At 34.4% G+C, this 21,097-nt stretch overlaps 1 protein-coding gene across 8 annotated transcripts in view; it reads right to left on the bottom strand.

Moving 5' to 3' along the window:
• Positions 1 to 21,097, bottom strand: part of LOC107502318 — a 211,604-nt gene that overhangs the window by 104,442 nt on the left and 86,065 nt on the right. For 3 of the 8 annotated variants that reach the window (XR_004951100.1, XR_004951103.1, XR_004951101.1), the window contains one exon: positions 12,073 to 16,496. The exons of 3 other annotated variants lie outside the window; for them this stretch is intronic. Coding sequence is in view for 1 of the 5 variants with exons in the window: in XM_036221777.1 (XP_036077670.1) it covers positions 16,376 to 16,425 (50 nt within the window). In the remaining 4 variants the exon portion in view is untranslated. Of the gene's footprint in view, positions 1 to 12,072; positions 16,497 to 21,097 lie in introns of those variants that run through there. 2 more of the 8 variants (XM_036221777.1, XR_004951102.1) reach the window with 2 other exon arrangements.

Raw genomic sequence — 21,097 nt, 5'->3', positions numbered from 1 at the left:
CCTTCTGATATTATAAAAGGAAAATTAGATTTTAAGAAACCATATTTCAATTCAATGTAAGATAATTTAGTTCTTTTCATTGTGAAGACATTTTTAGTAGAGTACGAATTAAACTGTAAATTAGGTTTACTTTTTTAAGGCAAAAAGCATACTGATTTCCCAAAATTATACAAATTACAATCTGACTAAATACGGCAATGAAAATTTTAAAAAAGAGACAAATTCATAGATTATCTACAGTTGTTTTAACCTTACAGTTTTTCACAAGGTAGACAAATCTAAATGCTCTTACATAATACCAGCATAGTTCATTCCATCTTAGTGAATCATTGTCCTTCAAAACGAACAAAAATATACAATAATTAGCTTCCCAGAAAATGAATACGATGTTGAAAATTCAATAAAGTATTCACTTTGTGAGTCAGTCAGAGTGTTCTTTGATATTTCTAAGACATACAGTCACAATTGCAAACATATTGTCTTTGGCCTTCAGCCCATTGTTTGGGCACCGAGAATCTGACAGACGTGACAGTGGGCAAAATGATAAGTAAGGGGAGGTCTGCTCATGGGCTAAGCAGGAATCTGGTCAGACACCAGAATGTCCTTCTACGTTACTTGGTGAATTTAGTTTCCTAATACTACAAAATGGAGTCTTAGAACAACAAAATTTATTGTCTGAGACCTTAGAGACTAGAAGTCTGAAATTAGGGTCTGTCAAGTAATAACAAATGTTAGAAAGAATGTGGTAAAAAAGGAACCCTCATACACTGCTGGTGGGACTCCAAATTGGTACAGCCACTATTGAAAACAGTATGGAGTTTCCTCAAAAAACTAACACTTGCTTTACCATATGATCCAGAAATCCCTCTGCTGAGTATTTACCCCAAAGACTTGAAAACCCATATCTGAAAAGATATTTGCACACCGATGTTCGTAGCAGCATTATTCACAGTGGCCAGGACATGGAAGCAGCTAAAATGTCCTATGATAGATGATTGGATAAAGAAGCTGTGGTACATATATACAATGGAATATTACTCAGGCATAAGATGAGATGAAATACTGCCATTCGCAACAACATGGATGGACCTCGAAATAATCATACTAAGCGAAATAAGCCAGACAGAAAAAGTTGAAAATCAAATGATATCACTTATATGTGGGATATAAACCTAAAAGCAACAAATCAACAGGACAAACAAAGACTCATGGACATGAACCTTGACTAGTGATTACCAGAGGGGAGGAGAGAGGGGAAAAATAAATAAAATGTCAAATAAATAAATAAATAAATAAATAAATAAATAAATAAATAGGTAAGTTGTAAAAAAAAAAAGGGTCTGGGCAGTGCTATGCTCCCACTATGCTCCCTTTGAAACCTGTATAGGAATCTTTTCTTGCCCCTTCCAGAATGGTCGTTTACTGATAATGTTTGATGTTCCTTGGCTTAGCTGCATAACTCCGATCTCTGTCTTCATCACCACATGATGTTCTCCTTATGTGCCTGTGTCTTCACACGGACATCTTATAAGGACATTGGTCATATTAGATTAAGGATGCACCCTATCTGAGTATTACCTCCTCTAAACTAATTACTTTTTCAATGATCCTATCCTTTAACATGGTCGCATTGTGAGGTACTGGGGGTTAGGATTTCTAGTGTATCTTTTTGAGGATCATAAAGCAACCCATAATACTTGATTTTATTCAGACTTTAATAAAATGGTTGAGAGGGAATGTCGTATAATGATTTAAGTCATGGACTCTTGAACCATTACCAGTCTGGATGATCCCAAGTGAATTCAAATCCCAGCCTTGCTGCTTAGTGTATGATCTCGAGCAAGCTGCTTATCCGGGTGCCTCAGCTTTGTCTATCTATCTATATGATGGCAGTACCAGTAGCACCCAACTCGCAAGGCTATCTGAGAACTGAGTTAACGTGTAAATTGCCTCAATAGCGCCTACATGTATAAATACATTAAAAGTGGTTACTAACTATTATTTTTGTTGTTGTGTATTGGCTTAGATCCTCACAGCTATTCCTACCCAAATCTGAAGTTCTATTTTTCACAGGGGTAGCAAAGCTGCTGCTCTGTTTTGATTTTGCTCGTAGGGTATAATTCATTTTCTTTCAAAGTTAAATGAATCTGTTACTATTTATAACATTTAATCCAAGCATTTTATTTCTAAAAATTTATTCTAAATAAATAATTTAAGTGCAAACATTCTGCTACAAGGTTTTTTTAACAGTCTTGTTTATAACAAAAATTTACAAAAGCTATTTTTGTAACAATTGATTTTTTAAAATCATGTTCTATTAATATAAGCAAATACTATAAATAACTAAAAATTGAATTTGAAGTCATTTTCACAGGAAGATATATTCATTATATATTGTTGAGTGAAATAAGAAAAAACTACTGATAGTAGCACTATTCAATAGATTTTCTGCAATGACAAAAATGTTCATATTTGTGCTGTATAGCAGTCACTAGCCACAACTGGTAACCAAACATTTGAAATGTGGCTAAAGCAACAAAAAAAAACTTGATTTTAAATTTTAGTTAGTTTTAATTAATTTAAATTTAAATAGATGTAGCTCATGTTAGTTTTAATTAATTTAAATTTAAATAGATGTAGCTCATGGCTATTATGATAAAGAGCAAAGGTCTATAATATCTTTTGTTTGTTGATTCCTCGGCCTCTTCTTTCCTTTCCTTTAAAGCCATACTCATGGTCCTTCCCTCCAAACTCCACTTTGCAAGTAATTCTTATTCTTCTCCCTCTGTTTTTCAACCCAATATCAACTGCTCTCGGGAGATAACAATATGTTAAAATATTTTTCAAGGCACAGACTTGATATGCTACCAGTTTTGTATATTTGGAATTTAACCAAAATTTGATCTACTACCAAAATAATCTCATGAGAACTTTACACATGAAGCTGAATATGGGGACAGCAAATGAAATTATTACTGAGTGTAGAATAAGAGACCTTCCATATTCACATTTTAAAACATTAACTGTTGCTCTAAGGACAAGCCATTAGACTCGTTGAGGATACTAAAGTGCTAAACTATAACCAAAATATAGAGCAACTAAAATTTTTTTTGAATTAGTTGTTTTCTTGGGGATTCTTTAGGATTTTCTATGCATAGGATCATGTCATCTGTGAATAAAGACAGTTTTACTTCTTTTTTAATTTGGATTCTTTTATTTCTTTTTCTTGTCTAATTGCTCTAGCTAGAACTTCCTGAACAATGTTAAATATCAGTGGTAAAAGCGGGGATCCTCGTCTTGCTCCTGACTGTATGGGGAAAGCCTTTCACGTCTCACCATTGAGTTTAATGCTAGCTTTGGGGTTTGGGTTTTTTTGTTGTTTTTGTTTGTTTGTTTCATTTTGTTTTTTTTTTTTTTTTAGTGTCTTGTTTACAAATGCTTTTACCATGTGGGAGAAGTTTCCTTATATTTTTAGTTTTCTGAGAGTTTTGTTTTGTTTTGTTTTGTTTTATGAAAGGATGTTAGGCTCTGTGGAGGTGAATGACTTCCAGGTAATTAACATCCTATAAACAGCACCTAGTATTGAGCTTTGCACAGTTAACAATTTAATAAGTAGTTACTGAGTTAAACCAATTTGAAAACAGCAAACACCAAAAATCTGAAATCACATGTCAAGAGACATTCTTTGATAAATTACCCTAAGAGCTCATTTGGAAAGGTTGGCTTTTTTTCCCCCCACATAAGCCATGTAATTTACAATTAAAAAAAAATCGCCTCTTGCACTAAATAAATTTTAAAATATGTAGAGTTAACTCTGACAACTAATAACCACTAGTAAATATAGTTGTCTAAGAACACTCCAGGATTTAAACAGGCTCAGTCAGGTAGGGAAGTGGGGAAACAAGCCTTCTGCCTGAGCTTCTGTAGAGAGTATTTGCAGCTCAGTAGCCTATGCCAAATATAAAAGGTTCCTCGAGAGCTTGATATAAAATTTGAATATCTGAGAGTTTTCTCTAACTAGATCATATGACATATATTTTTAAAGCCTATTGACATCAGAGTAAAGTTCTGCATAAGGGACTCTGTGGCTTCCACCCGAAGTCTATATTTTTCCTCCTGGGTACATCTGTGGCATTTCTTGCTAGGTCTGATGGCCCCAGGTATGTTATTTTCCTTTCAGGCATCCTAATTGAACCTTGCTGATGAAAAAAAAATCCACAAGGAACATGCAGTACAAAATAATATTTGTCACTGATGTGGTAGAAATAGAAAATTACACAAACAATTTGGGAATTATAGGTTCATCGCCACTGGGGTGAAAAGTTATAGACCATTTTTCACCCTCGATTATCCATTGGTTCCCTATTGTACCTGAGCCAAATGCTTGGTTTCTTTGCATGCTCCTCTAACTTCTCACCAAGATCTAATACTCGAAAATGTCAGCCAGGAGTGACACTGGCCAGGTTCTTGGTGAATACCTTCGAGGGTAATAATATATGTTTACATGTAACTCATAATTCATCACTAAACTTCCTTTTGGGAAAAAAAATAGATTTGGGGGTATATATTACTGTCTGGGGGGCAAGAAATGACAGGATGGGAAGAGAAAAGCAGCAAGTCAGGGGTATGATTGAAAACATTTGACTTGGCTTGAAATAAAAGTACATATTTCACACATATTTTTAACCAACCCCAAAAGACAGCCTGACTTCGAACACGCTGAACAGGAAGCCATTTACTGTTGGAATGCTTGCTGAGCCCATCCAAAACACACACACTCCTAATATCCCTGGGCTATCTAAAAAGGGTTAGGGTGAAAATATTTAATTTATATGTGCAATCCTGCTTCCTGTTTTATTTTTTTCTTCTTTGCCAACTCTGTTTTTCAAACTTTGTGAAAAATGATAGGAAACCCCTTTCATTTTTCTCCCCACCCTTTATTGACCCAGCTGTACATTCTACCTCAATTTATAGCTCATACCTGGCTTGAAGACCAAAGAAAGAGAGAAAGGTAAAGACGGATGTTAAACTCTCATGGTTGCTGTGGTTAAAAAGGAATCTGGGTGGAGGAAAGCTTGCTGCGGTGTCAATATCAAGGGCAGAAGGATGTGGAATGGGGGCTTGCTTTGGTTTTGAGAATGTGTGCATTCAGTAGTATGCATTCAAAAAGAGTGAAAGGAAGAGTATTAAGAGAAGGGGAAAAAGAATTTTCTTAGTATTAGATGAGTGACTGGAGACACCTGAATCCTTTTAAATTTCAAAGAAACAGTCTTGGTTATCAAGAGGAATTTTTAAATATTTTGGAGGAAAAAAAAATAATTAAGAATTATAATTCAAGCAAAAGATTTTCCAAAACTTTTCTTAACTATATTGGAGTGCTTTTGTAGTTGGTTTAATGTAGAAGGTATGCTCTTTTAGAATAAAATGATTTCCAGATGGGTGTACTTTACTTAGTATACCTGTTACCCTTATTATTATATTTTGATTCCATGAACTGCTGAGTCAATGTGCAATAAAACATTTGAAAGAAAATCTGAAACCAAATGGAAATCCAACAAGTTTGAAGTTCAAATTTCAAAATTCTTGAACTCAATTTAATTTTCCCAGAAAGCTGACCACACTCTATGGAAATCCTGTCGTAGGAAGGGTTTTATAATTGAACAGTTTGTTTTAAATACTTCAGAAGAGTTGGGGAAATCTGTAAATACCTGAACTCAAATAAGTATTTCAATGTGAATTTTTGATCCGACTAACACTCTAAATGGAATACCATCCTGGGAAATTCTACCTGTCACCATGGGCTTTACAATGCTTTAATGTCCAGGTAATCATTTATCTTTAACTTTTGCTTAAAGTTGATAAAGGTGAGGCAGCAAACCACTTTTAAATTGTGAAAATATTCAACCGTATAGTAATACAGTTCCTATGTCTTTCCTTAAACCTGCTTTTAAAGTTTATAATCAAGAAACATGATAATATTGATTTGTACTTTTGAATTTAAAAATAAAGTCAGACTCCCTATTAACCTGAAAATGCCATGTGGCCATAGATGCACACTGCAGTTGACCCAACACAATTTCATTTAAGACTATATTATTGATTCTGATCCCTGTAACATATTTTCACTATGGCTTATTTTAAGAAAGGTGATGTAAGAGTAGATTTCTGATGTATTTTCAAGGTAAACTAGAATGGATTATCAGTTCTGCTGCACAGTCCTAGCTGAGTCAGCCATCTGCAATAATCCTTAAGACTGCTGTTACAAAATTCCTGGGAGCAATATTAGATCTCCCGGAACCATGTAGCATCGTAATATTTTATCCATTCATGTATGAATTGTGCCAAAGAGTGGTGTGCTGGTAAACCAGCTCCTGAGGTGGGAGAAGAGGCCGATTATAATTTTTGACAATTTCTACGGTATAAATTATCCCATTATGGTCAATTTCAAAGTATCATCTTGATGATGCCACAGGTATAAGCTGACTCTAGCACATCACAAATACCAACCTAATCCCCTAGAACCAATGGAATGTGTCAGAAGGGAATATCCTTCTCTCCTAAGTGTACTTGGGTTCCAGAAATCTTCAGACTCTGCATCTCATAACCAATAAGTCAAAAACTCATGAAGCCTAAGGCACTAGGATCAATTTTGGGTAGGTAAGCTCTCAGCTCTATCTTAAAGTCCAGTCAAACTTCCCGATCTTTCTGCTCTTATTTCTTCCTCTCTGGACCTCCTTCTGTGCCCTGACTCTGGTATCCAACTGGCACTCTGCAGTATCTCCCAGATATGGCTGATTAGGGTCTTACTTCTTTTCTTAATTTCCACTCTACACTTGTCTCCTAGAGTTAAAAACCTAACTGCAATTCCCTTAACACTAAGTGAGATTACCTTCTACAGTTAATAACTCAAACTGCACTTGTCTTAGGGTCAGGCTACTGCAAAAAGCCTCCAAAACAACGTCCCAAGCTCTTCTCCTCCAACGAGGTCCCCTAACCCCAGAAATTGGTGCCTGCCTAGGTTGAATTGATATTTTTGCCACACTCCTGAATTTTGGTTTTTAAAGCCTGCAATCTCTCTGTTGAGGTGGAAGCATCTACAGCTGGTCATGTCTCCATTCCTTCTGTTAAGCTTAGTCCCTTCAGGCTCCTCCCCATTTCCACATTTTGATGTAACCCTCCTGGAACCCACTCCTAATAGACACTGGATAGGACTGAACATTCTTTTCAACCTACCATATTCACTCCCATTTTTTCAAATATAAAGGCCACTTTAAGGTAAAGAAATTACTCAAAACTTTCCATGTGGAACCATAATTTTAGTGTTTTTAGTTGGGCAACAAAAACTACCACAATTAGAAGAATTTTTTTCTAATTTATTTTTTTGATCACAACAGCCACTCAGTTATTAAAAAAAAAAAAAAAAAAAAAAAAAGCTAGATATGCACATGATGCCAAATATGGTACCCAAATATAAAAGTGCAGAATGAACATCAACCCTGATTATTGTTATTGATGTTGTTCTTACTCCAAACAAAATACCCCATGATCAGACTTCTAAATGATCTCCTTGCTTCAATCTTGTCCCTCTACAAAGCACACAGCAGAAGGAGTGACCACTTTCAAATCTGAATCTGATCAAGTCATAAAACACAAATTTAAGCTTTTCAATGTTTTCCCACCAAACCAAGAATTAAATACCAAGTTCTTGCCTGAACCTACAACACCATTCATGATCTGCCCCCTGCCCAACTTTCCTGCTTTCTTTCTAATCCTTAGATCAAGTTTCCAGCCTTCGCAGGACCATTGCCTTTGCTGTCTGCCACCTGGCACACTCTTCCTCTAGATCTGCACATGGCTGTCTCCTTTTCAATCACCAGATCCTGGTTCAAATGACACTCCAGAGAGGCTTTCCCTAGACACCCAATTTAAATAGCCATCCAGTCACGCTCTATCATATTACCTTATTTTAATCCTCTCTATAGCAATGTTATCCTTATCTGCTATTTCTATTGTTTATTAATTTATTGTCTATCTTCCCCACTAAAAATAAGCAGGGTCCTGTCTATCTTGCTAGCCATTATATTCTTCTAGCCTCTAATCTGTAAAACACCTACTTTATTCAGCCTACAAATAATGTGTGTGTATTGTTACAAATTCCCTGCAATAAACTCTTGGCCTTATCCCATCTATGGCCTACATTACATAATACTTCCTCTGAAATCTAACAAATCATAATCCTTACTCAACTATTTGAAATTGAAGGCAGTATCACCTATTTCCAAACTCTGCCAGTTAGTTCTTATGATAAAGCTGGCCAATTACTATCTTTCATAGCCATTTGATCTGCCTTCTCCCAGAACCCTATCTTGACATCCCAAAGAATCACTAGTTAAAGGCTTATTATGTAACTGAGAAGGCATTTACCATAAAACCTGGTTCTTTAAAATATGGAATTTTAGTGCTGTTAGTATCCATATCACAGTAAGTAGACTGATTCATCTCTAGTTGCTGTAGTAAAGAGGAATGGAATATGAGGGAGACTGAAAGCTATTTTACAGAAGCAGAGCCTTCTGAGTGATGGAGAGTTTTTCTAGAGAATCCTCAACCTAGTTGAGTGGAGATTAAAGTCATGCAAGTTCTTGGGCAAACCACGCCTAGGCATTTTATAGGAAGTGCTTTTGCCGAAACTACTTTCACATAGCAAGCAAATTACTCTCCTCACTGTCTCTATATAATTAGTAGAGAAAACAAATTTTAAGAACAAAGAATATCATTCATAAACTGTTTCACAATAAATATGAATTATCCAACTGACGATTGCTGTTGCAGACATACAGACTGAGAATTTGGCGATAGTGACTGCCAAAGAGTGACAATAGAGACTGAGAATTTGGCAATAATGACTAATCCAATATGGACTGGCAAAGAGTGGGGAAACAGAATGGAAACCAGAGTAAGAGAGAAAAGAGATCCAAAAACATGAGGACATGGATATTTGGGCAGTGTCTCTCTAAGTTTTACCAAAAAAAAATGAAACCACCTATATTATGTATTATTTGTAGGTGATATACACATGGAATAACTAAAATGGTATGATAAATTATTAGAAAACTAAACATAAGCCAACAAGTGTGTTTGATTCTCAACTAGTTATTTCATTTTTGAGTTAAAACTAAAGAGCACATCTTTTGTAATAATTAAGAGAGGTATAACGTGAATCAAGTGAACACATTCTACATATTTAGCCATTTATCCAGTGAAAGACTGTAAAATAGTTTACAATCTCTATAGCAGCCTTCCTTAAAATGATGCACCCCATTAGGAAGTGTTCCTCAAAAAAAAATCAAAATAAAAAGATGACAATGTTCATACGGATTTTGAGAAAACTGGATTAAACATTATTAAAACATTTACATTCAGATGCTACAATAAGCCAATGTACAAGATGTATCTCCAAGGATATATGATGCCACTTCCAGATGATCACAGACTCTTTTCTATTAACATCTAAGGAAAATTACATGGAAAACACCACCAGGGGAAATGGTGCCTAAAAAAAAATCTCATACTCATTATAGCTCTCTTAGGGAAAAGAATGACAATAGGATTCTTAGTCTTCCATTTCTGGGAACTGTAACAAAACAGAACTGCGTATGATATTCTAGACAATCTCCTACAGACTTCAGCTTATAGCTCATTTACTTAAACTTGGGCACACAACCAGACAGACACAGATGCAAGGAATGCTGAAAGAGTAAGATTTAGATTTCCCAGCACATATAGTAGAGACAGGTACAGGAAAAGGAGTTTGGATACAGGTCTGGGGACTGTAGTCACAGCTATAATTTGTGACATAAAGGGGGAAGTACATGATTTGCACTAAAAGATATTAAAACGTGCTATATAGAGTCACAATATTAAAACAGTATGGTACAGTAGCAAAAATAAACATGCCAGAAATAGATGTAAAACACAGCTTAGTAATTACATTGAGTATATAATAATCTATACTTAGCATATTATAGAGATGACTTTCTAAGTCTATTAGGAAAGAAAGGTTTACTCAATAATGTGAAAAATGGTTAGATATTTGGAGAATACATAACATTGATTCTTATCTCAACTCACACTCAATATACATTTCAGAAAGGCTTAAGAATTTAATGTTTGTTTTTTAAAAGGCCTAGAAGAAAAGATGACTATGGAGATCTTGTGATTTTTAGAGTTATTAAGCATAAGAGGTAGGCAAAAGAAAAATACAAAAGTAAAAGGTCAGTAAATTTGTCTTTAAAAAATAAAAACAGTATGGATCATAAAAGGCACCCCCCAAAAAATGTGAAAACAAAACCTTGTGGAAAATGATTGCCAAAATATGACAGATAGCAAGTTGAAATAGGTCAAGAATTTCTACAAACAAATTGGGAAAAAGAAATGAATAGACAACTTACAGAGAAAAGGTATATAATAAAAAATAATAAGTGTATAATAAAAAATTTTAAAAAGAACTTCTAAAATAGTAGTCGAAGAAAAACACTTAAATTAAGACTTATAATATCAGTATAAAAGGTTAAAAAAAAAATTCTCAGTGTTGCCATCAGCGTGCAGCAATAGATAAGCTCATAAATTAGAAGTGAGAAGGTAAAGTCTTGAAATCTTTCTGGAATGCAATTTAGTCATATATTTAATGCTTTTGGCTCTGTAATACCACTTTTAAGGAGATTATCCCAATGATATAATCAGATGGAAAAAGACTCAGATCCAAGAATGTTCATGATGCTTAATTTTTAATGACAAAAGTGAGAAATAGAACATCTAACATTATATTAATCATGCTATAATGACAATAACAGCTTTCTTTGTTATTATTTAATAATAACGATGATAGCTTACTAATTAATAGTTAATTATTAATAATAATTTTTAATGGCTTCCTTTATTATTATAATGCTAACACTTTGTGAAAGGAATTGTTTTGATAAATACAGATTAACCCATTTAATTCCTTACAACATCCCTATAAACACTGTATGATTATTTTTATCTCATTTTAAAGGGAAAGGAAACAGATACTGAGAGGTTAAGTAACTTGGACAAAGGCATTCAGCTGGCAAGCGGCAGAGATAGGATTCAAACCCAGGCAGTCTGACTCCAGAACCTACAATCTTAACTCCTACACATATTACCTAACACGTCAATCCATAAAATGAAACATGAGATAGTCATTGAAACATTTTCAAACAGCATTTAGTGATGTGGGAACATGTTTACATGCTAATTAGAGAGGAAAACCATTATGCAAAAATATATGTGTGGCATTATCCTAATTTTGCTAAATATACATATGAATAGAAAAAGTTAGGAAATACTTATATGCAAAGGTCAAAGTAATTATCCCTGACTGGTAAGGAACTTTGAATAATTTTCATTTCCTCATCTATACTTTTATGTGTTTATAAGATTCTTAAAAAAGACATGCTACTTTTATCATCAAATAATAATGCAAGTCATTTTTTAAAAAGAGAATTAAAAATATTAGTACATAACTAGAATAATTCACATCCTCTTGCCTTATTTGCCTTTCTAATGCACTCTCAGGATAGTACTAAATGACCTTAACTATACTTACAGCAATGTGAGAACTGTAGCTATCTATGTCTTGAAACCTGCCATAGTGATAGAATTCCTTCCCCATTTATAAATCTGAAATGTTGCTTTTAGCATATTCTTCATAGTAATGCTGAAGACATCTCTCAAGGGTGCCATACTCTCTTTGATGAAACAAACAAACAAATAAACAAACATCTAGAGTTTCAAAATTTACAGCTCTGCCAACTGATAGATTTATGAAAATCTTTCTTTTTTTCTTTCTCTTCCTTTCTTTCTTTCTCTTTCTTTCTTTCCTCCTTTTCCTTCCTTCCTTCCTTCCTTCCTTCCTTCCTTCCTTCCTTCCTTCCTTCCTTCCTTCCTTCCTTCCTTCCTTCCTTTCTCTTTTTCTTTTGCTCTCACCCTCCTTTTCTCTTTTTCTTTCCTCCCTCCATCCTTCCCTCTTTCCTTCCATCCATCCTCCCTCTCTCCTACCTTTCCTTCCTTCCTTTCATCCTTTTCTTTCCTTCTTTCTTTTTTTCCTTGGGCATTAAAACATTCCTATCTGTAGCCAGTGGTATGTTTCTTTCAACTATAACCTATTACCATGATAAAAAATACAGAAAATTAAAAAAAAAATTTTAAAAAGATGAAAAAAAGCCTCTCAATTTGTTCCACAGAATTCAGACACAGCTTGGGCTTCTAAACCAATTGAAATTATTAATGTAATCTTATGACGTAGAAAAGGCCCCAAACTACTAAAGACAGAACACACACACACACACACACACACACACACACACACACACACACACACATGCATGCATATAAACTAACTCCTAATACAGAAAAATTGAAAATACTTTACCTATATTATCTCACTTTAGCCTCACAACATCCCTTTGAGGTAATAAAGATGCAACTCCTTAGGCCATTGGAAGGCTTTCAAAATGAAGTTAAATTATGACTTATAAAAAAAAGCCCCAAAGTATTAAAGCTATTCGCATACCATGGAGTTTCAAAGGCTAAAAGCTGACCATGAGTAATAAAAAGCAATGCACAAGTAAACAAATGCAGAATTGTGGTTAAGGCTGATTGCTATTTGGGGTCTGGCTAAAAGATCTGCAATAAAGCACTGGCAATGCTAGATTGATCTTCTCATCCTACCAGGAGGATTTTTTAAAATACATCCTGAATACAAATTATTTATTTTTTCTACGAGTTCTTTTGGTCCTTGTCCTTGTCAAACCTCATTTCCCTCAAAAACCACCCTCTACCCTTGGATCACTGAACAAGAAGTTTTAAATCCATCGATGAGCTAAACACAGAAGTGGGTCTTTAGGGCTCTAGTCTGACTATACCACCAAGAGAGGGTATCAATGTCAATAACTGAGTTAGTTCAGTTTGGCCTTCAGTTTGCCCAGATGCAAAACAGAAATAACAGTGCTAATTTTAACTTCACACTTTGATCAAGAATACAGCAGTGGCTTAAAGTTTCTCTCTCCTCATACCTGAAAAGAAAGAACAAGCTAGGCTAATCAATTAGGGATATATGATAAGGTAGAATTCGATTCCAATCAAACACAGATTTAATGTGGCCACGTCTTCACTCCAAATTTCAATGGTTTCCCTATTCCATGAGGAATAAAATCCAAACCACTTGACCTGTCCTGAAAGAACCTCCCCAATCGGACCTTTGCTTCTTTCCTAAATCAATCTACCTACCCTACCTACACTATTCTCAGAATGCGTCCTGCCCCATCTTGTCTCTGAGGCTTTGCTCATGGTGCCTTCTCTGAAGAGTATCCTTCGCTCCACTCCCACAGGCTGAATTTAACAAAAGTACTGTGATGGTTCATTAAGCTCCTACTTTGTGCCCAGCAGTGTTCTAAATGCTTAACATCTATCACCTCACAGAACCTCATGACAACCTTGTACTGTTCCTCATTATTTTTCCTATCACAAATGAGAAAAGCAAAACACAAGGAAGCTGAAAATTTGCCTTTCAGAGACAAACAATTTTTTTACTTTGCTTTGTTTTAGTCATTTAATCATTTTTTTTTTAAATCTGTGATTTATTGTCTGTGCCTGTTGTAGGCCATTATCAAGATCCACCTAGTATGACAGCTACTTGTTCAGTGGGCCCTTCAGTGTAGAGAAGGGTGTTTCTCTAAGTGAAGTTGGGGACCTGGAGTTCAAAACTATTTTCAAGGGTTCTGTGAGGTCATAATACTACTAGGACCTTATTTGCCTCCATGGTGTGCGATATCACACACACACATGATTACAGAAGCAGATATTAGAATACTATTGTCTTCTTAAACTAAGCATTAAAGATATTTTTAGAATTTAAAACAATGCTACTTTTCTCACTAAATTTTTTTGTTTTGGAAAAGTTATTTTCCAAAATGTTTACAGAGAACACAGTCATCATTCTTACTCTTTTTTATATCATCACATGGTGCTTAGTACTGAAACTTAAACATAATAAGTGCCAAATAAATGTTTATTAAATATATCTGACTAGGAAAACAAATTGAATTTCCATAAAGTACTTTTAAAATATACATTTTCTAATAAATAATTAACATGCTAATTACAATTTTCATTTCTCCGTATTCAAACAGTTTGATCATTCCTGTGTTATGGTTATGAGTTTAAAAGTAATACGATGACACTTCATTTAAAAAGTCCTATAATTCGGATTTCACAACAATTATATACTGAATTTGTCCAGAATAATAATAATTAGTAAATTATATTAAAGTATACTAAAAAAAATGACTGGAAAAAACTAGAGAGATGGTATTATAATATCAAGCCTGGCGATGGCCTTAAAAGGTCAAAATTATTCTTTTGGAATAGATGAGTCAATATCAGCTGTTCCACACTTGAGAAGCAGCTGATTAATATTAAGTATTAGGATGTTATTTAAAAATAAATATTAAAAATTAGTATATTTATCTGAACCTTCTGAGTTGTCTAAATTGGTCCAAGAGTACTTTCTTCCGATCCAGCCAGAATCCCCATAAGAACGGCTCAGCTAACATGAGTTGGTTCTTCTTAGTCTGACACCAAAGAATAAAAAACTAAATGGGATACTAGGAAAAAGGGAAGGAAGATCCTAATGCGACATCCTGGACTTGACCCATTTTAAATGCAGTTATTTTCACCAATAAATTTGCACATCATTTCATTATTATCAAGAAATGGAACTAAGATTATTTTCCAACAGAAAGATTTACATGAACCAATCAAAGAAATACACCAATAACTAATTATCAAACCCAGATCTCACCAGCCAACTCCATTACCTTGATTATTGTGTTATTTCCTGCATGTTGAAGGATTTTTTTTTAATCAAAAAAATTTTAGATTTAATTCCTTCTTCTCTTTGTGCTATGAATTTGCCTGAAGTCCCAGCTTATGTCCTCCTTCCTTCTTGAAATCCCCATCAGCTGTCCTCCCCTTATACTCACATAGTCACTTCTGGTTCAAAAGCCAGCAGTGTCTTTTATGCTCACCTAATATAACTTCCTCATTGAACAGTGAGGAAAACGAGGTCACAGTTGTGACTTGGCCAAGGTTTCACAACCAGATACAAACAGGGCCCAAACCAGACTCAAGGTCCTAAATTCCAGGCAATTTACCATTAAAACCACAACACTGACACTTAATTTTCTTCTCTCATGTTTTATTATTAATAGTTTTATATCAAAATTTTCAATCTCTTCAAAAGCAAGGACCATAGTCTCAATGGAGCGTAGCCTTGAGCTCATGGTTGATCCTAATTAATTGGTTTAAATTAAATCAGAAAAAATAACTTTCTAAAAGACATTTTTAAATAGAGAAGGCAAGCTGCTAAGACAATGATATATCCTGGCAATGATTATTAAATAAATAGAAAGCCAAGCAAGCATAGAGAATACGGCACACTATTTTTCATAGTGTTCAATTTAAAATTTTCAATTTCCTTGCTCTATTGAGAAGAGTGAAAGGGGAATGTGACAACATTCTTGAAACATAGTTTTAGAATCCTTGCTTTAAAAAAAAAGCAGAACACAGAATTTCCATTATCAATCAAATGTTCACCTCTTCCACAAGATCTTTCTGGGCATAAAGATCCTTTACTTTTCACTTCAGAGAACTTGATTATGACTTTTGATATATGTTACAACATGGATGAACCTTGAAGATACGTTAAGTAAAATAAGCCAAATTCAAAAGGACAATTATTCTACAACTCCACTTATATGACATACCTAGATGGTCAAATACATAGATACAGAAAGTAGAACCGTGAGTGGTTCCCAGGGCCTAGGGGCAGGAGAGAATGGAGAGTTATTGTTTGTTGGTATAGAGTTTCAGCACGAGATATTTAAGAAGTGCTGGAGATGGATAGTGGTTATGGTTGCAAAATAATGTGAATGTATGTAACACAACTGAATTATACTCAGAATGGTAAAAATGGTAAATTTTATAATTATTTCTATTTTACCACAATAAAAAGAATAAATAAGAGCACATGTGATGATGAAAAGCTGAGAGATAAACCGTGTATTTTAGCTATTTGGAAGCAACCTTTCTGCTTTATTCCATTGTTCATCATGTAGATGCAGCCTCTGAGGGTATGTTACTGATGAGCATAACAGATTCCCTGGTAGGTTTTTTTAAGGGCTTTTCAACCATAAATTACTTTAATTGTCAATAGACTGGACCGATGTTTATGTTTAACCAAAGATTACATGACTCTTATAACCTACAGAATAGAAGTTGGAACTCAGGTACTTACTTGCTCAAATCCTTTTTCTCCACTTGGAAGTCTTTACTCTCTTTGGACATTCAGATTTTACTGTGGTCTCCCATAATTCACTTTGGGTTCATAGGTCATATGTGTTTATCTGGAGTTCTTCCTTGTAGAATAAAATACCAGCAAAACCATGGATGTTTGAAATATCTTCAACATTAAATACAATGTTTTTTTTTCTACATGTAAAAATACTGGCCTCATAATAGATATTAACTTAACAATTGGGGAAATATTTTTCAGACAATCTCTCAGATGGAATAAATGGGATATAAACTTGGATTTTCCTGGTAACTAAAGAAATTGCTCAATTTTTCAAGAGTTCCCAAAACAATTTTGCTAATCAATATAAATTAACTCATTTTTATTATGAAATCATCTACTTATATCTATTTAAAGCATATATGAAATAATGGCAATAAATGCTATTTTAGTACTAGTAATTGTTATTAACATTGACACAATGGACACAAGTCTCTTAAAAAATAAAATAATAATGATGATGATGAAACGGTCTCTTCCCTTTTATAGAGACCATAATTATATCATTATACTAAAGCACTCCACTTTCATATTCTTCAAGTCACACTTACCCCTAAAGGCCTTAAGACTATTTCTTGGCCAAAATTTGGTTGTTGTTCTGCCTTAAATCTAAATGGGACAGAAAAGCATTGAAGTCGACAGGAGTATAGGCCAATGCCTTTAGAATGACAATGAAAAGAGAAAAGATGTCTGAGTACGTGAGTGTCAAAGCAGAGAGAGAGGGAAGTAGGATTGCTGGCTAGAAAGAAATGCACATCTCTAGCAGACCACATTCGGAAGGGGATAGCTGAAAGCTGAAAGTCTATTGAGAAAATCTAACATTAGCATGTGGCATCTCAAACACAATCCATTTCATATAAATACTCATGACTTAATGTCAGTATATGTATTCTAGTGTCTGATCCTGAGTAGAGTAGAAATACAGGAAAAAATATTAAAATTTATTTTATCACATTCTACCTTAGATGATATGACTTACTTAAAGATGGAGTCTCTAAAGCAAAAGAGAAATCTATTCTATCTACGGGATGGAATCTAGAACATTTTCCAGTTTCTTAATGTTCATTTTTCATTGGAGCAATAAATACAAAGCATTTAGCGAACTTGTAGAAATGTACTAATAGTTTTTCTTATTGTTAAGTTAATAGTATTTAAACAGAAATTTAAATAGGACTACAGATTCTATACATTGCTACATTGTATCCAGGTCTCCCAGCCATTTCTAATTGGAATGACCCATTTTAAGAATTAGAATAAAAATCCACTTTGAAATCAAGCATTCTCTATTTGTTTCTGTGGTTTTATAGAAATTTAGGGAAAATTTTCTCATGTTTGCTCTAAATCAACTCAAATTCAAAGATGAGTTTTTTAAAAAAGCTTCATTTTATGTTGATTTCTATTAGACAGAAATGTGAATGAGGTAGTTTGATTCTTCATGCCTCATCATTATACTCTTGTGTTCCTCTTTCCCTTAAACCTTAATAAAAAAGGAATTTCTAAAAATAAGGCTCCAGGCCAATTATATTTAGAACTAAGGGGAATCTTCTGGTACCTTTCATTCAAGTAAGAAACATATTATTATCTAATCATATTTCTAGATTACAGATATTAGGAATCTATTCCATAATATTTATTTAGACCAGAGAGAAAATTTAGATATTATACTTATTTAGATCACAGAGAAACCCAAGTCCAGCCCCTTCATTTTATTGACAATACCTGTTCAATGTATAAGTCATGGCTTAAGTCCCAGTTCTAAACACAATACTAATATATAAAAGGGCTGCCTAAGTCTCATCATATCTCAGCATCAATATGTGAAAGTTAACTATATTTTATATCTGTTAAGTCTCCTGCTATATGGATTAGAGTAGCCAAACCAGAACTTGCACTAGGCATCTCTAGGATATATATATTAGAGTAATTTGCATGTAGTCAATCACAGCATGGCTGTGAACTGCCAACACCTCTAAGGAAATCAATGACGAAAAGGGAGTTCCCTTTTACAGGGTATGGAAACAAACCCAGTGCTATCATGGTCAATGACAACACTGCTCCTACTATAGGGAAGCATGATGTCCCTTCATACTCCTACAGCTGGAAGATCAAGGCTCTAGCCCAAGATTCTGGACTTCACTTCAAGGGGAGTCTTCTTCTAGGATCCAGGCCCCATGGCAGCTTGGACAGCTACAAGCAAGACTGAGAACATCTGTATCCATGAGGAAACTAACCCCGACCCAAGGAAGCTTTTGTCTTGATAAAGTGAGTTAATATTGGGTAATTCTTTTTAAGTTGGATAATCATATGATAAATATAAGTAATTTGAAAAGTTTCCTTTCCCTATGCCAGTTTTTACTCATCATATGGAAACCAGTGAAATAAATATAGTGTGGTTAATGGTAAATCTGAGGCTCCGATAGCTTTGAAAAGACCAAAGATATTTCAACCTCACTTGTCCAATATCACACACAAAGCAGAGTACACATTAAAACCCAGACTATTTGCTTCCTAGTCTCTTTCTAACTCATCGCATTGCACCCATCGTGTAAAAATATTTCTCATGGCTAAGATGAAATTACATAAATTACAAACACATAATTTTCATTGGAATTCTGTAAGTGAAAATATTTTCTACAAGACAAAGATTTGAGGCTGTTCCATAACTGTCATCTATTATTATATCCAAAGTTTACCTATCATATCCCATAAGAAGCTTCCACGAAAATATGAAAACTAAGTGAAATTTAAAATTATTTTTGACAGATAAAACCAAAGTCTCAATGGTAAATGGAACAAACTAAAATGATGAAAAATATTAACATTGCCTTTCACATAAAAAATGTACTTCCTTGATTTTTAGTTATATTGTCATGAAATCAGAACGTGTCTTAAAATCAATGTATGCAATGTGGCACACAAAAAGATATTTAAATCAATGACAGTCTTACAGTCATGGTAAACATGATAATCTCCTAAGCCATTAAATTTGAATTCAACCATAATACAAATGAAACCTCACACTTGAGATCCTGGGAGAGTCTATGAAATTGAGATTTTAAAAAAAATCCTGTATCTACAGACAGTTTAAGTTTCTGATTTTTCTTTTTATTGATTATTATTCACCCAGGCAATGTCCTCCCTAGTCAATGAAGGAATTTGAGGTAATCAATGTAGAATATGTCTCATGTGTTTTTCTACTAAAGTCTCCTCCTCCACTCAGTCATAATTCTAGTGTTATTTATAGAAAATGTTCCCTAGGGTTCCACTGAAGAGAGCCTACTAATTTTACTCCACAGCACACTCTGGTCTCATCCCTTTTTGGAGTTCAAAGCTAGCCTGACCCCTAGACATACTCAGAAACCACTTAATACTCATAGTGATGTTCAAGGCCAAAGTCAGCAGAGGCAATCTATAAACCCCCAATGCTGAGAAAGGACAGGCCACTCATTTTTTCAAGCAAAAGAGATTTCTCAAGAAACCACCATCACAGCATTGGGTTATTTATGGATCGTCTTTTCTCTGAGGTACAACCATACCATCTACTCAGTAGAACAGAATGTAGGCTCCTAAAGCCATCCATCTGCCTTCCTCTAGTCTATTTGATTTATCCTTTTACATAGACCCTATTGTTTAGTCCTTATTGATATACTCTGATGAATCTTAAATTCTCTACCTTCTTTGGGGACATGCTATGTAAAATAATATTTACGAAGTATTCAAGATCACAATATATTGTAGATTCTGCTAAAGCAGTTTCTTGGCAAGTTGGATTTTAATTCTCATTTCCACATACCACCTTCCTGGAAGCTGCAACAGATGATTACCAAAAAAAAAAAAAAAAAGAAAAAGAAAAAGAAAAACCACCCATCCAGTCACATACTTTCCCCTCACTAAAATAGTCTCCAGTGCTTTTCTCCTCATCTCAACCCCTTCTTTCCACAAATTCTCCCTATGCTAGGGGGAGTGCCCTAACATTTCTAGCTTTTATCTTTTCCTCATCTCTTTCTCCAAAGTAGAATAAATGTGATAAGCCTAATAATGACATGAAATGAATGGAAAAAGAAAAATGTAGTTATTTCTTAATTCTTCCCTTCCTACCATACTGCCCCCTTCTCCAGTGCCATCATCTGGTCTACCAGGCTGTGTCCCAGGCCAGTCCCCTCTCTGTCAACCTGCTTCTGCTCTTGAAATGAAGTCAGGTACCTCAAACATACTTTTCCATTCTAATCCTTTATGCTCCCAAAACCTTATCAATATACAAGTTGGTCTCCCCCACAAGATCTAAATAGCAAAAACAAAAAACAACCAAAACAGAGATAGGGAGAATACAGGAGAAGCTTCTTTATAATCTTTGTGGTTCACAATGTTCTAACCAAAAATAAAACCGAAAACAAAGAACTCTAAATGGGTAGAAAACTTTAAATATAAAAACATCTTCATATATACTCACGCACACGCACATGGTGTTTTAAATATCGCGATAGATTCTACAAATCTACTAGAATACTCATTTTAGGAACATAATATATTTGGAAGTCACCCTGGGTGAGACTGAGTACATAATAAAAAACTCACTTTTCACTAACAAGCTGTTTCACCTAGTGACTGGGTGTTACACACGCTTTCAAGTCAGGTTGGGTTTAATTCTTGACCTCAGAAAAAGTC

Source organism: Rousettus aegyptiacus, unplaced genomic scaffold, assembly GCF_014176215.1.
Source record: "Rousettus aegyptiacus isolate mRouAeg1 unplaced genomic scaffold, mRouAeg1.p scaffold_m13_p_1, whole genome shotgun sequence".
Lineage (NCBI taxonomy): Eukaryota > Metazoa > Chordata > Mammalia > Chiroptera > Pteropodidae > Rousettus > Rousettus aegyptiacus.
Note: the sequence above shows the minus strand (reverse complement) of the source record. Positions and strands in the feature narration are given on the sequence as shown.